The 15881-nt window shown below is 39.2% G+C and overlaps 1 protein-coding gene across 1 annotated transcript in view; it reads left to right on the top strand.

Annotated features, from left to right (window-relative positions):
- The first annotated feature begins 458 nt into the window (after positions 1 to 458).
- LOC111974815 (pre-B-cell leukemia transcription factor 3) overlaps positions 459 to 15881 on the top strand; it is a 94205-nt gene continuing 78782 nt past the window's right edge. The window contains exons 1-2 of the mRNA XM_070447017.1: positions 459 to 1494; positions 2216 to 2289. Coding sequence (XP_070303118.1) covers positions 1301 to 1494; positions 2216 to 2289 — 268 coding nt within the window. The 5' untranslated portion in view covers positions 459 to 1300. The remainder of the gene's footprint in view (positions 1495 to 2215; positions 2290 to 15881) is intronic.

The raw sequence follows: 15881 nt of genomic DNA, 5'->3' as shown, positions 1-15881 counted from the left end.
CCAGCAATAGGACACTCTGGTCGTCAGTCGCATTCAAACACAGCATTGATTGGTCGAAGTGGTTTATTTCCAATATTATAAACAAGTTTACTGCTTGCCTACCCTATGAGCCTCGGCTTGGTAGAGATGACTATACCATAGCACTGAAAAGCAAAAAGTCTGTGCAATTCATTATCAGTTCTGTATTAAACTATATAAACATCTGATTAGGCCTATGCATTTTATTTTGTTTGTAACATGCACATTTGTATAATGTGTGGAATGACAGTATTTTGGTGCACGTGCACTCGTGAGGCACACGACAAGTGGAACTACACCGTTATTTCGTCATTATAATCACCATCTCAAGCAATGCACTAGAATTTTAGCTTTCGGGGTTCCAGAGAAGTGACAAGAATATAGACCCCTCCTCTGATGGGCGGAGCATGCATTTGTATTTCGATGTTGTCTTTTTTTTCTCCAGCTCTTGTTCTGACACGTTTGCACTGAGTGAGTGGCATTGGCACACTTTCAATCGCTCACTACCTCTGCCATCAAACAACATAAAGCACACAGAGGCAGAGGCTCGCGCTCATAAATTTCAGCAGGCAGATATTTTTGCGCATCGCTTTACAGCGTGTAGCCTAATTAATTTCTCGCTGTTCTTTTTTTCTATAATTTTTCCACTAATGCAAAACATTTTTTTTAAATAATTGCAATACATTTACAGGTAGCAGGTAGGCCTACTAATTTCCTGTCTAAGTGTTATATTTTTTATATTTTCATTCACATGTTTATTGTTAATTTTAACTGGATATTTTGTTTCCTGCTGACAATAATGGGGATTTGAACATTTTCAAGAGGAATTGTACGAGGAAACATAATCAAAAGAAGACGACTAATAAATGACAGATCAGCAAGGAGCAATCATACACAACTCGTCAACTCAAAAGAGAAAGACGAATTGACAAGAGGACTCCTGCAGGATACGAGGGACAGCGGCTGTCATTTTGACAAATAAGTTTGAACAATTATAGCTTATGCATTTTCGGACAAAAACATTTATAGATACTCACACTTCGGACCGTGCATAAAGAAGGAAGATTGCAAGAAAGTGATTACTTGGACACGCGATATTGATACCATTACTGGTACTCAGCTAACGTTATCCTATTTATTTTTTCTTATAGGCTACGCGTAAACGCAATATCACCAATATACAGCTCTCTAACGCAACACATGTTGTAGTTGTTTTTTTGTATGTGAGTTTTTCAAGCCAAGTTTCCATTTGTGTGGCTTCGTGATTCTGTTTCGGCTGACTATGGACGAACAAGCCCGGATCATGCAGGCTCTCGGCGGTGTCAGCTTGGCTGGCCACTCGATACAAGGAGGCATGGCACTGCCGCCTCCACATGGACACGATGGGATAGATGATGGGAGAAAACAAGATATCGGTGACATTCTGCATCAAATAATGACCATTACTGACCAAAGTCTGGACGAGGCGCAAGCAAAGTTGGTTCATTTATATGTTTTCTTTACAAAACACTTTACGCACCATTACTCACTATAGCTAATTAACATTCATGTAATAAAAGGCTGGCTATAAAATGCTGATCCATATGGCAATCCCATGGTCAAAATTATTTGCAGCGGCCAATGTAGATTAAAAAGTTAACAGCTGTCATCCAGTAATTCTAATAGTTTTGAAACTTGCTTCTGGCTGTGTGGAGGCAAAAAAAACTTTTATGTGCAAAGTGCAGGCTTTACATTGCATTTACATATAATGTTGCGAATTGGTAGGTTGGGGCTCCTGTAAACATTGATGCGTATTTGTAAAGTACTGTTTCACAGTAACTCCTGATATTTAAAAATAACGTTGGCTAATGTCCAAATGTAATTCCATGGTAAGTTATTTACCAATAGCAACAATTTTGAATGTAGGCCTACACTCGTAGTTTCAATTGTGAATGTTCTACAAATAAACMTTTTTTAAACAAACTTTGAAGTCTTACAAAATAGTTAGCATTTCAACAAACAATGCATCCATCGTCATTCGTGTTGACAAATCACTGTTTATGCTACAACTTTGCGATGCATGTCAACATGTGCAAAATTAGCAAGACCTCGAAGTTATTGTAAAGAACAAAGACACATTATTATCTTAAAAGTTTTAACAACTGAGGTGTTATAGTGACTATATTTCAATGTTGGTTCTTGTCTCAAACTGAAACAGGAAACATGGACTGAACTGCCACAGAATGAAACCTGCACTCTTCAGCGTCCTCTGCGAGATCAAAGAGAAAACAGGTAAGACTTCACATGAATTAAAGTGGAAGATTTAACATCAGGAGGACTGTATCAATAYGCAACATTGCTGAGCCCCAACGCATTTGCACACCGCCATCTTTACTCTCCCCGTTGGCAGCCTTATCCGAAGTTATCAAGCGGGAGACAGAATCAGCTCCCGTCGGTCATGACATTTTAAATGGGAAAATTCAGGTTATGGTTAACGTTACAGCCTTTGAGAAGCATCTGCAGATCTCCGCAAAAAGATATCGGTGCTCTCATGTAGAAATTGATATTAGGGTTGTTATCCGATGGTTACATAGGGATGGAATGGACAATGAGGTGCGTAACAATCCTCCATATTTTATCATAAATAAAGGAAATTCACTTGCTTTGGTTTTATTAGGCTACACCACACCATGCGCATTATATGAGCCGTTTCAGCGCCATGCATCTCGTTTTTTATTAAAATGGAAAGTATAGCCAACAGTGATGGTAATTATTAATCCTATATTTAGTCAGTTAGATTATAATCTCGTGCTTAATGAGGTTTGCTGTCCACAGGATGGATCACTATTGGCATTATTGGCACGAGTCTAACCATTGTTGCCTTCTGTAACGCACATAAAGCATTCAGACGATCAATAGAGCCAGCCGTTTCTAACGTGACAAGCTAAGTGCAATGAAACTGTGGAAAGTATATATAAGAGCATTGTAGAGCCTAATAGAAAACATAATATTCAAATATCTGCCCAGCATGTGGGGACACAAGTTTTAGAACAAGTCTCTTGCCCYCATTAATATTAATTTCCTAATACAAATGGGTAGCCTACGAAGGAGTAACTGTATGAGGGTTAATATATTGTTAGAAAATAGGACATGATTTAAAGATTGGTATATTTTTTTAAACAGGAAATTGGTTTGGTCTTCCTACTACTAGCCTTCTACAAGATGATGAGTTAAARTCAAAAAGTTAAATAGGCTTCCCCCAAACAACACTATTGTGTGTGTGTACAGGCTGTGTGAGTGAGTTTGTGCATGCCAGTCTGTGCGAGCGCATGAGTGAACAATTGTGGAACCATGCTACTTTAAGATAACCTTTTTCAAATTCTAACCATGATAAATCCACAAGCTACTAAGGTTAGCATACTAATTGTGCAACCTGTCTTATGCATCGTTCTTGTGCGTCGCAATGCCATGCAATCCTGACATCACAGCAAATCAAACACCATATATCGATAGAACACTATTTTATTATAATGCACATTTTCATTTCTGTTTTTTGCCCAAAGTCTTTCTAGTGGGCCTGAGGGTTTTGCCGAAAGGAGATTGCTCATAAGAAGACAGGAACCACATGCTACAGTCAGTGATGTGATGGTGTGCATCTTGAATACGCTTTTGTTAGGGTAGGTAGCCTAGACCAGTCGTTGCAAGGCCAGATGCATATCATATGGTCTTAATAAATATAATATCACTTTTGGATATGACAACAAATACTATGATTTTACGCCCACGCTATTGGAGAAGGTATTTTTTGTGGATAGGATACTTCTGAAAATGTTGATGAGCCAAAAGGAGGTTAGTGCTAGTCAACTTCTCACATATAAACCTATTGTTGTGTTTGGACCTATTGTAGTGTTTGGACTGCAATGCAATATACAAAATTAACATTTTCAGTATTGTAAGTGTATATATTTGTAATATTTAATTTAACCTTTATTTAACTATGCAAGTCAGTTAAGAACAAATTCTTATTTACAATGACGGCCTATYTGAAAGCATATAAAAAATATTGCTGTTGATTCATTACTAAAGGGTGTGTGGCTGATTTTCTGGGGGATACTTTATACAGTGTAATAGGCAGAGGCTCTTTATTTTTATCCACAATATTGAACTATTTCTTTAAGACTTTATTTTATGGATTTAACATTTAAATCATTTAAGTTATTGAAATGTTTTGTTCTATATCAAGCTGTTGCAGAAGCATTATAAGCTGTCCACTTTACTCTCGCTAGTGAATAGTGATCTTCGATACCAATGGTAAATCATATTATGTCAAGTTCCAGTCGTTTATGACTACAAAAGACAGTATCACAACAGTGGTGCAAGCGTTTGGCATTTTTCCCTACATGTTAGTCAAGGCCACGTTTGGTATTTTGGTATCCTTTAAAAGAGTGAGAGAGAGAGAGGGATGACAGTTGTCAAATATCGGTAAACTCTTAAACCCAGTTGAAAGTTGCCTATCATACAGAAACCCCTAAATGACATTAATTTGCTACTGCTTTAAAATAGTGACGAGGTGTCAGATTCATGGCCTTTGTGTGGCTTATAAGCAGAAGTGACTTGGGTGAGATCATAAAACTTAATGAACTTCTCGGCCACAGGAGGTGTCCGCAGGGGCATGAGAAGGGCCCTCTTGGCTGCCTAGCCTACTTGAGGTATTCTTTATGCCTGTCGAGAAGAAAGTGGGAAAGTGAGAGAGTGATTGTGTAAGAAAAAGGGGGAACATGATCACTGGATGTTTTAGCTCTATATAACGATGTGGGAGCGACTGTGAGTATACTGTATGTTTGATACTGTATGAGTGTGCATCATAGATTAATCCATGCATTAGTATCAACACACACGATATGCATGTACCCCTACACGCTTTCAGATCTTAACCCCACCTGTAGAACTTATCTCCGTGGGCACATATTGGATTACTTTTGACATTTTTATATTTTATATTACATTAAATATCTAATTAATTATGCATGAGAAATAGAGTCTCTAAGTATGCTAATTATTTAAATMAGCTTGTTTACTATTCCAGTTGTTGTAATCTTCTTTAATCCCTTTGATGGTCTTTGTTTCAATGTCATTTTCCACAAGAACTAAACCAGTAAATAATATACTGTACTTCTGTGCTACTTTGTTTGAGCACTCAATTTGGAAAAGCCTGTGTGTAGCAATGCTTCTGGTTGTACATTTTCTCTATCCCAGTCCCTCTGATCAGTATGTGTTTTGTGTGCTGTGTGAAGTATGGGAGTAGCTGTAAAGTCTTTGTTTTTACTATTGAGAATTTAAATCCAGTTTTAGTTCGGAATTGAGATGTGTGTGTGTGTGTGTGTGTGTGTTTTGACATATGGACATTATTGATCTCATTTTAATCAGATCATCCAGTGCTTTATTTGATTATACTGTATCAATAGATACATAATACAACTGTATCAGTAGTTTCATAATACAATTAAATGCAATTAGTACAATGTACATGTAAGGAGAGAGAAATCTTTGAAAATTTAAAATGCTTATTATTATTCTTGGATCACATTGTACCAGGTGTAAATAGAAACAGGCTAAATCAAACCTGAAGTGTTTGTATTGTAGCCATGTAAACAATGACAGCAAACATACTTGGATTTACATCTGTTTGAAGAGGTAATGGATGATGTGTGTCTGTCTGTGTGTGTGTATGTGTATATATCTCTGTGTGTGTGAGAGAGTGTGTCTGTGTGCATGTGTGTGTATCTGTGTGAGTGTGTGTGTGGTTAATCTGCGGTTTGGAGTCACAGTCTTCCCCCTCTTAGCCATTGACAGATCTCAGCTGGTCTGGTGGCCTTCTTAACCAAACAGTTTTTCTCTCCCACTGTGGGTCATTCACATGCTCCCGTGGCATCATACAGAGGGATTGTTTTCTCCTTTCATGTCTGTTCACTGGCACATAATCTCAATGTCATTTAGCCACCCAATGATCCCATCCGGGGAAAACCATATCCAAACATGAATTTGACAGCAGTGCAGCAAACAAATATGGCTGTAAGTACTTTATGTTTACAGGATATGCTTCAATACTGTGCAGAACGTTCCGTTTTTTTTACATTCATATGTATGTTAGAAGTAAGAAGGACATTTTAACCCACCTAGAATCTCAGAAACGCACTAGGGAACTTGGTGCATGGCGGTGGGTGTTGTGTGGTTGGGAAAGAAAGTGGGATGCACTTGACTGGTAAACAGACTATTTGTAGTGTTCAGAGGATTTTTGGCACTCTTCTTACTCTTATTGTAGACCCAGAGCAGATTTCCTCATCGCTAATGCCCTAGAAATATTAATGCACTTTGATATGCTAATTAGGAGGCATTATGCAAGAAATTAGATTAAGTGGCAGCATGAAGTCATTTGCCTGTCAGTAAATTGAGTGTTTTTAGCAGGAGGGGTTTGTTTTTTCACTTTCTCTTGTTTTTGCATTTCAATGAGCTGAATGTGAGATATTGCTGAAACTGCTACAATTCTTTACCTTTTTTATTGTCCATTGTTTATTTTCTCTCTCACTCATCATGTTTGATACCAGCAATCTGCAAATGATGACACGTGTTTGTTCTTTGATACATTCCTTTTGTCCACACCTCTTCTGAATTGTGCCCAGCATGTCAGGGGTAGATAAAGAAAAGTAAACTCTAAAAAGATACGTTTGCTGATTATTTTTTTTTTACTGTAGCTTGAGGAAGACATACAGTGCATTGGGCATGAGATCTCAGTGCTAATCAGATGGGTTTTGCAGTAGTTTCTCTGTGCTGGGTTTGTTTTCTCTCCTCTCGTCTCTCTCTTGCCCTGGAAGCGAGGCTCGCATCAGCAGCGGGAGCAGCAAGAATAACAAAGGTGAAAGATTACCTCCATATGGTATTTCTGACCAGGAAAAGGAAAGGTTCTGCAAAAGCACTCCTCTTTGATGTGAGGTTTAATCAATAGAAAGAGATTACAGAAAACTATTACAGGCTAAATCACAGCGCGCCACAGAGGCTTAGTCCTCTCCACAGCTCTCTCAGCTGCACTGCACTCCTCCTGGCTGTGTATTGACTTGTTGTTTTCCTGACCTTTGACTCATCAAGTTCAGAAATGGGAGGTCTGGTCTGGAGAGGTAGGAGATTGCAGGAGGCTCAGGCTGATAAATGCCCAGATCCAGTGTGTAGAGCAGTGGATTAGAGAGACTAGTTACAGTATCTGACTAGGGGGGTAGGGTTAGCCTACATGTTAGCCTCCTCATACTGCTGATACCACTGCTGAACATGCCACAGTATTTGTCTGTTAGTTCATCTATGTGCACGCTGTGGTTATGAACAGTGGACTGACTGGCTGAGTAACTTTCAGATTGAGGTTGTAATTAACCACGTGCAAGGCTGACTAAATGCATTACCCTGAGTAAATATAGTTAGGATTGAGGGTGTAAACATTTGTCAAACCTTTAGGGAACATTCATTTTAAGGCTCCCTGACAAAGAGTTAATGAGACCCCTAAATCTAGTTTGTTGTTAATTTGACATGCCATTATGATTATTATGAATATTATGATTATAGTTATATTAAATTGAGAAAACAATGAAGTTAASAGTGTTACAATCCTTACCATGGCCCAAGATCAAAAGCCAATATTTGTGAAGACTGCCTTGTTCTTTACCCTTTGCTTTTTATAGTGTTGATTTGTGCAAAATACCACAGTCAATGTATGCCGMSGAACAGAAATCCATTCAACAGACAGACAATTGACTTTGGATGCTTTTTGTTCGAGAGTGCCTCAGTGATGCGGCTGCTGCGACTAGATAGTGCTCGGCAGAATGGCTCGCTCACAGCTGGGTTCCTGGCCGTCTCAATGGCAGGGCTACTTGTGCTTCCTCTGCAGCGGGTAGGGGATTGGGAAGATGGGGAGGTTATCTAAGCAGCTCCCAAATCCCCTGCTTTCTCCTAACAGCAGAGAAAAAAAGCATATGATAAAGAGAGAAAATAGAAAAAGTGGGGTGCGTATCAGTATCGATGGGGAGGGAAATCTGGAAAGTCATATGTTCACATTCTCCCAGTATTTGTCGTATTTTGTTTTCCCGACTGCTACAYTATAGCAGCACCTGAATCTGATTCTGATCTGAATGAGGTGCTTTGGTACGATAACCTGCTGGTGCTGATGACCCTCCATCTGTACTCACACACACCCCATCTTATGCTTGCCTCTCTCGCTACCTCTTCTATAGCTGTAAGCGTTTTCTGTGGACTCCTGTGCGAACAGCAGCCCATAATTGTATTTTTGCCAATACATTATACAAATTAGTCTTTATGGCAACTGGCATAAAAATGTGCATCCTCCAACAATATTTTAGTAGGTTAATTGCAACATTTCTCAATTGTACATCTGAGTTGTTGTTAATTAGGCATGACAAAGTTGGTGAAATAGTTATCTTCAGGCGGTGGCAGCCAGGAGAGGCTGCTTGGGATGCAAAAGGGAAAGCTTGATTGAAACGTTTGACATCGGTAAAGCTTGGAGCAGCATTGCTTGCTTTCTGTGCACTCCATTATCCTCAGTGTTCTGGTCCCTCTCTCAGCTAACCAAACAGAGTATCCCACCTGAACCAACATGCTGCTGAAGCGTGATGAATAATAGAAAAGAAAATTAGAATAAATCTCTCAGATCCTCCTCAGCATTGTTCAGCCTCATCCATCAGGAAGAAAGGCTCCTCCCACATTGACCCAGTCTGGGTATCAATGACATTGTCTTATATTTGCTAATCTCATTTAATAAATGTGGTCCCTGCACCCCCACCRCCAACTCTGGAGATGAGCTCATGTTTCATTTAATTACCTTATACCTCAGATCGTTCGGTTTGCTCCATTCTTTGTTATTCAAAAAAATACAGTGAATATGAACATGTAGAATATTACCTCATAGACAGAATTCTGTTATTGGAATTTCATTGGAGTTTATTAATTCAGTTGGCTTCAAAACTTTTTTTTGTCAATGGGAATAAGTTTGTCTGTCYTGTTAGTTAATTCAAGATGTTCAACCCCTGTATAACTGATCATAATAAATGTTTTAACACATTTATTTCACTGTGATCGTTGCATATAGCTAGGCCCTCCTCTCCAGCGGTCAGATGTCATAATGTTTCCCCCGTGGGCCACCTGGTGCTTCATGTTCATGTTGGAGACATTTTTGCAACATGGAGGTAGCTTGTTCTCCATCAGGGCCCTGGCATCTGTTAGCGAGGCTTCTCCTCTAATATATTACTGGAGTTGTGCGCCCTTCAGACCAGAAAGAGACCAGCTGATGAATTCGATATCACCTTTGACTTGTCAGCTATTCTTTGCAGGTTAACCAAATTGCGCTCAGTATGAAACATTACATTTTCATTCAAAGAAGTGAATGTTAAGCCAGCCACAGCTGTTTTCAATATTTTATGCTTTTCTCCTGACATGTATATGACATWAGTACAATTTGTGATGTGTTGTCATCAATAATTTTGTCAGAAAGCATAAAAGCTTGAAAAGCCATCCAACCACCAATGGTGTTTATGTCCCGTATGTACTACAGCAAAATATAAAATTACCATTTACCCATGCTCACCTCGCTGGACGGTTCCTGTCAGATATAGATTTGACAGCGAGTAATTCTGTTAAATCAATGCGTTTTATGTTTATTTATTGATGTTTTCATAAGTATACATTAGTATGCTAGATTTGTGTAGGTACTATTCAGTTCAAGCCCATTGAGGAATAGTCTGAATGTATCTTATGGAGCGATAAGTGATATTGATTGAGTAAGAGCTAATCACAGATCAGGTCAGGTAACAGAGACACTGCACCAATGCAATGGGCAGACTGTTACACAGTAATAAGAATGATACAACTAGAAACAGAGCAAAGGTTTGGTTACCGGATGTTTCCTATAGAGTTTCTTTATCTGAGTCCAATCCTGATCTTAATGTTTTAACGCAGTATCATTAGATGGTGAAACAATATTTCCATAGAGCGTTATTAGTGTAAAGAGTGTCAGATGGAGAGACGGGTACAAAGCAAGTCCTCTCTCGGTAATGATACTGGTATTTATAGGTCCCCATTTCATTAGCTCCAGTGTTTCAGAGAAGATATTTTCTCATGGGGCAATAGATGCCTGATGATCATTTACTCCCCATACACATTAAATGTGGACAACCAACATACCAGAATGTTTTTAGTAAAGAGGGSCCCCCCCCCTCTGTTTACAGGAAATATATTTTGATGTTATTTGTTTTTGTGTTGATCCATTCTATAATTGACTGAGTCATCTTTCGAGGTTTGATGATACATATCATATTATCCATGTAATACAGTAACAGGGTATAGTGAAGGGATCAGAGAGGTGTTGGCATTTTCAATTTCATCTAGATGATTAGATTTACAGATTTTATTTGAACAGTTCTAACATTTGAACATTGCAAGGCTTCAAATCGTTATCCATGTTACCACACACATACTATACAATGTTGCATAACGTTATGTAGCTATTATAGAAAACAGAACAATGTGTTATTGTTGTCTATTTCTGCCCTTATCACATGTATTGTTTTCACAAAAGGTGTTTTCTAAAGTTCTCTCCTTATTTGTTCATCTGAAATTAAGTCCCTTTTTCTATTGTTCCGCAAGCCATTGTTCCACACGGTTCATACATTAGAATGATATATTGAAGACAGAAATGGGAAAAAGACTGCAATGCAATGAAAATTTAATCAGCGTCTTCTGCTGCTTTAATAAGGCAAATAATTCTTATTGGCTGCTGTGTTAAGATTTCTAATATTTAATTCATACCAAACCTTGCACTATTCTGCCCCTGCCCTGACAAGCCCCACTCTGCTGCCTGCCAAAAGGCAACATTAAAAACTTAAAAGCAGATGTAAATGTCTGAAAGCATCTGGATGGCCAGTTTTGAAGTCATCACTAAATGGTACTACCTTGCATTATTAACTATTATTAGGGACAGAGATTGTTTATCAATTGATAGTCTTTTTTACTTAACATTAAAATGAGAATAGAACATTTTGAATATTTGCCTGGTCAGATGGAACATAGTATCAATCATTTCACTAAAACTCCTTGATGGCCTCGTATTTGTGTTTTTAAAGGCAACTTATTGGCTCCTGGTGTTGAACACAGAGAAACCTTATATTATTAAGTGATTCAGATTTACTATCTTTACTCCTAAAACAATATACAAGGGACTGAAAACCCCTTCCCCTTCTATCGTCATATTTTCTTATGGGTTGGTGAATGTTTCAGACTACTCGAAATGTACCTTTCCTTTTCTTCCTTGAAGTTCATTTTTGTGGGCTGAAGCAACGGAAAGATGGCAAGTGGCCAAAGGCTAGGTGATGGCTCATGTTAAAGTGAAACGGCAGGTCCTGTTTTCCTCTCTTGGTGAAATGGCTTAATTGGTGTCAGAGCCCCAGGGATAAAGGCCTCTTGCTCTGAACATAGCCACACCGTCATAGTCTCCCCTCAGCCAGGACAAGCGGGTAACGTCTGGTGGTGAATGAGGACTAAGCCGTGCCATAACAATATGCAGTGATGTTTGGGATGACAGAAATTAATARGCGCTTGCTCCCAGAAAGTCATGATTAATGACGGCGAGTAGGGGAACGCTGTCCCTCCTCTTACTCCACTTTGATGGGGATTGAAAAGCGAAAGAGGCTGGTTTCTCTTCTCTTTAGAAAGTGGATGTCACCCAGAGTACATTACTGCTGTTTTTCTTTCCCGTTTTTCCTCAAGAGGAAGGCGGTGGGGGATTGGATGGTCCCTCCTAATGAATTTAGGATGGGTCCGCTCCCCTGATTTGGAAGTGGACCCATCCTGTCCAGTAGCAAGCTGGTGGGAGTACTCAGTCTTCCTTGGAGTTATCGCTGTTAGGAAGTACATGGGAAAGTAAAAGCACCTACTGATATAGATAATTACTAATATTACAACCTAACAGTTATTCACAAATGTATGTTTCATTTGATTATCAGATTCGCTTAACATCTCTACTATATGTCGATAGATATTATAAACCAGTTAATGACATGCTGGCAACCTATATCCATATATCAAAATTATTTATGATGTCTGTGAAAACTAAAATAAGATATATTCAATGTTGTAAAAAAAGAATGATGACAATGTGCTTTTTCATAGTATCTGTGTTTTTGAAATTACCAACATAAATCTTATTTAAAGGTCCGATGCAGCCATTTTTATCTCAAATAATTTCTGGGAAACAATTATGTATCTTACTGTGATTGTTTTCAATTAAAATGGTTTTTAAAAATTGCTTCTTAGCAAAGAACATTTTCTCAAACAAGAATGTAGCTAGTACTGTTGCGGATAGGTCTGAGTGGGTAGGAAAAAACAGAAAACTAGCTGTTATTGGCAAAGAGTATGAACTGTCTTTCTTGTTGGTCTATTCACTTTTTTACTGCCAAAACTCCATCCCACCAAAACAGGCTGAAATTTCAAGTGGTCTTTTCAAACAGCTCTTACACTAAAATGACATTATCAACACTTTCACAATTGGACAGTATCATTCCAACCTGTGGAAATATATATAAAACACAGGAAATCACATTTTTGACTGCACTGGGTTTTAACATCTTCAACATTGAGGCTTTTCTGAAAGTGAACAATTCAGGGCCCAATGAGTGAACACAATGAACTGATGTGCAGTAGCCATGATATGAGTATCTGTTGTGTCCTAGCAGGAGACACATTAATATTTAATCCTGTCTGCCATAGAGATCCCCAGACCTTTCTTTTCAGGCCTTACTTTCACTAATGTATTTTCCACCTTCCCAGGTATTTCATTTCTACGTAATGTGGAATTAAAGCATGCATTAGGATGATACCAGGCACCTTGTAACCGATTTCTAAGGACATGTGTCTCTGCACATTGCAGTGAAAATTCAAAAAGCAAGTTTTGACAACAGACATTTTGCTGACACAGAGTATTTCTCACACTTCTTCTCAAATAAACACTAGCTCTTTCAGAATGATTGATACATATTTAGATAGCCTTTTCCCCCCTCATACTACTGTGGAAGGTAGGACTTTATGCAAGCAGCAGAAATATCAACGTTTTAAACAGTCAATCACTAAGCCTCATAAGGGTCTGTCTCTGCTCTCAGATGGGTGTGTAGGAAGACAATGTCAGCTTTTATTTTGGTTCTCAGTGATCTGAACAGTTACTGTCTCACCATTCATCATTTCAGTTGTTTCCTGTTGAGGATTTGTACTGCAGTGTACTAAGACTCAAAGCCCACATCAACAAGATCTCATAAAGTCAATGAATCAGCATAGTTGCAGGGCTTTGTTGACTATTTCAACCTTGGCACAGTAACCACAAGGTTGTTGGATCGAATCCCCGAGCAGACAAGGAAAAAATCTGTCGTTCTGCCCCTGAGCAAGGCAGTTAACCCACTGTTCCCCGGGCGCCGAAGACGTGGATGTCGATTAAGGCAGCCCCCCGCACCTCTCTGATTCAGAGGGGTTGGGTTAAATGCGGAAGACACATTTCAGTTGAATGTATTCAGTTGTACAACTGACAGGTATCCCCCTTTACCTTTCTATATAGTAAGTTGCTGCACATGTCAGTCTGAATTTTGTACTGTTATGTCCTCAATTTGCTTTTGGACTTTGAAGATAATTATGTAAATTGAGAGGCCTCCCATGCAAGGGTAAACATAGGTGTGTTAGGACAGAAGGCGTGGTTCCCCTCTTTCTCTAAATAATGAAAAATAAACCCTAACATCATGTGTGCATGTGCGCAAGTCAGCCAGCCTGTCAGGTCCCGGTGTGAAGGCTTGGTTCGAGGGTGCTTGGTGCCTCTGTCTGTAAGTATGCCGAGCATTGCCTGGCCTCCCGGGTGCTGAAGGAGAGCATGGAGTGGCAGAGTTAATTTATTTAATGACTGAGCGTCTTATATCTCCCGAGCCCTGATTAGAATCCTTGCTTGATGAGAGAAGCGATAGAGTGCTGTGCACCAGCCTCATGCACGTAGACCCACAGGCTCCGATTCCTCCATCCTCTCTCCTCCCCACCCCCACTCTGTCTCCGCCGCTTTCCCCAAACCTTCAGTAAAGATCAGAAACAAGGCTTAGGGAAAACCATGCCATAGAGTGAGGTGTTTTACAATTCTTGGCTGTACACCTGTGATCATTTTGTAGTGTACCTCATCTATAATTTAGTATGGTGAGCTAAAGCGAGCGATGCTGGGAAATCCGAGTGAGGAGTAATTGTGATTAGTTGTGTGATCAAGATGAAGATCTGTATGAACGTGGGAAAGCCAAACAGTGTGTGTCACTTTGGCAGCAGTGGCTGTCAGCAGTGGGGGAGCTGCGGTTGTAAAAACCATGCCCTCGCTCTCTGCCAGCATGTCTCTTGTGGAGCCAAAGCACTGCCCTGTAGATCTGGACTGGCTGTGGGAGGGAATGCAAAAACACTGAGGACTGTGGAAATAAGTGCTAAGAGCCCTAATTGTGAACGGGTTGAAGTAATGACATACTTCTCCGAGCTATCATGACTAAAGAGGTGAGAGAGAGGGGGAGAGAAGTGGCGTAGAGGGAGAAAATACTCCCTGCTTCTAACATTTTCATAAGCCATCATCAGTAATGCAGCAGCAGCCTCACAAACCAGAAATGATTTCTTCAGACATTGCTGTCAAGTCTTATTCAAATAGCAACCTCACATTTGAATAACAGCCGACATTTTGAATGAATTAATCAGACAAGATAGTCTAGGCCTTTTCTCATTACTCTACGGGTCAGGCTGGGGAAGATATATGCGGTGGTGATGATATACTTGTCTTTAATAGTGATTTATGGAGATTTTGGATTGTACTCGATTTGTCAAAGGGCCTGGTAGCAGACAAAAATAGGGCAGTACATATTTCATTACCTAATCTTTGATTGATTCCATGATGCTAAAATATATAATCTTGTTGTTTAGGTGCATGGAAATCCCTTGTTAAGGCTGCAGCCTGGCGTCAAGAGCAGAAATACACACGCTTGCACACACACACACACACCATTTTAATCTCCTCATAGACCTTTCCCATTTTACTTTTCCTATGCAATTAAGCGAGGGCTGTAAATTACAACTGTGCAGTACTTTAATTATCACAGTGTTAAAATAGAGATCCTGTCTTTGAGAGGATTTCATTAACTTACTGACTATCCTGTGTGTGCTCATTTTTTATTCCATAATCATAAGATTCATTTGATTTACATGATGTAGTTGTAGGTACATGTATGTAATGACACAGCCAGCCCATGACACAGGGCTATTCTGGCAAGTGAAAGATAAGTACCTATCCTAAAATAGAGACAACATATTCATGTCAGTTTCCAAAGTCAACAACGATCTTGACATTTGCTGACAGTCTTGTGTTAAACTATTTTGGCTTCCAAGTTGTAATGTAAAGTAAGTTAAATATTTCATTTAGGTGTGAATCCAATACATAATAGTTTTATGACATGCATCCTTTCTTGTTTTTTACTAGCCACAACAACTTAATCTCCACATATATTTTTTCTAATTCCTGAAATTATAATTATTTTCTATTTACATAAAGCCACCGTGTTTGACCAGGCTGTAAGCCAAGAACAGTTCACATAGTGGAACGAAATGCCAATTACATTCAACCTACTCTGTTTATTGCTCTTAGAGACTTGAGTTTGTGGTTTCAGATTGATGTACAGCAATGTTCAAGCTGGCTGTGTGTGTGTGTGTGTGTGTGTGTGTGTGTGTGTGTGTGTGTGTGTGTGTGTGTGTGTGTGTGTGTGTGTGTGTGTGTGGTGTGTGTGTGT

The sequence above is a fragment of the Salvelinus sp. IW2-2015 genome, linkage group LG15 (assembly GCF_002910315.2).
Source record: "Salvelinus sp. IW2-2015 linkage group LG15, ASM291031v2, whole genome shotgun sequence".
NCBI lineage: Eukaryota > Metazoa > Chordata > Actinopteri > Salmoniformes > Salmonidae > Salvelinus > Salvelinus sp. IW2-2015.
This window is presented reverse-complemented; position numbering and strand designations above follow the sequence as displayed.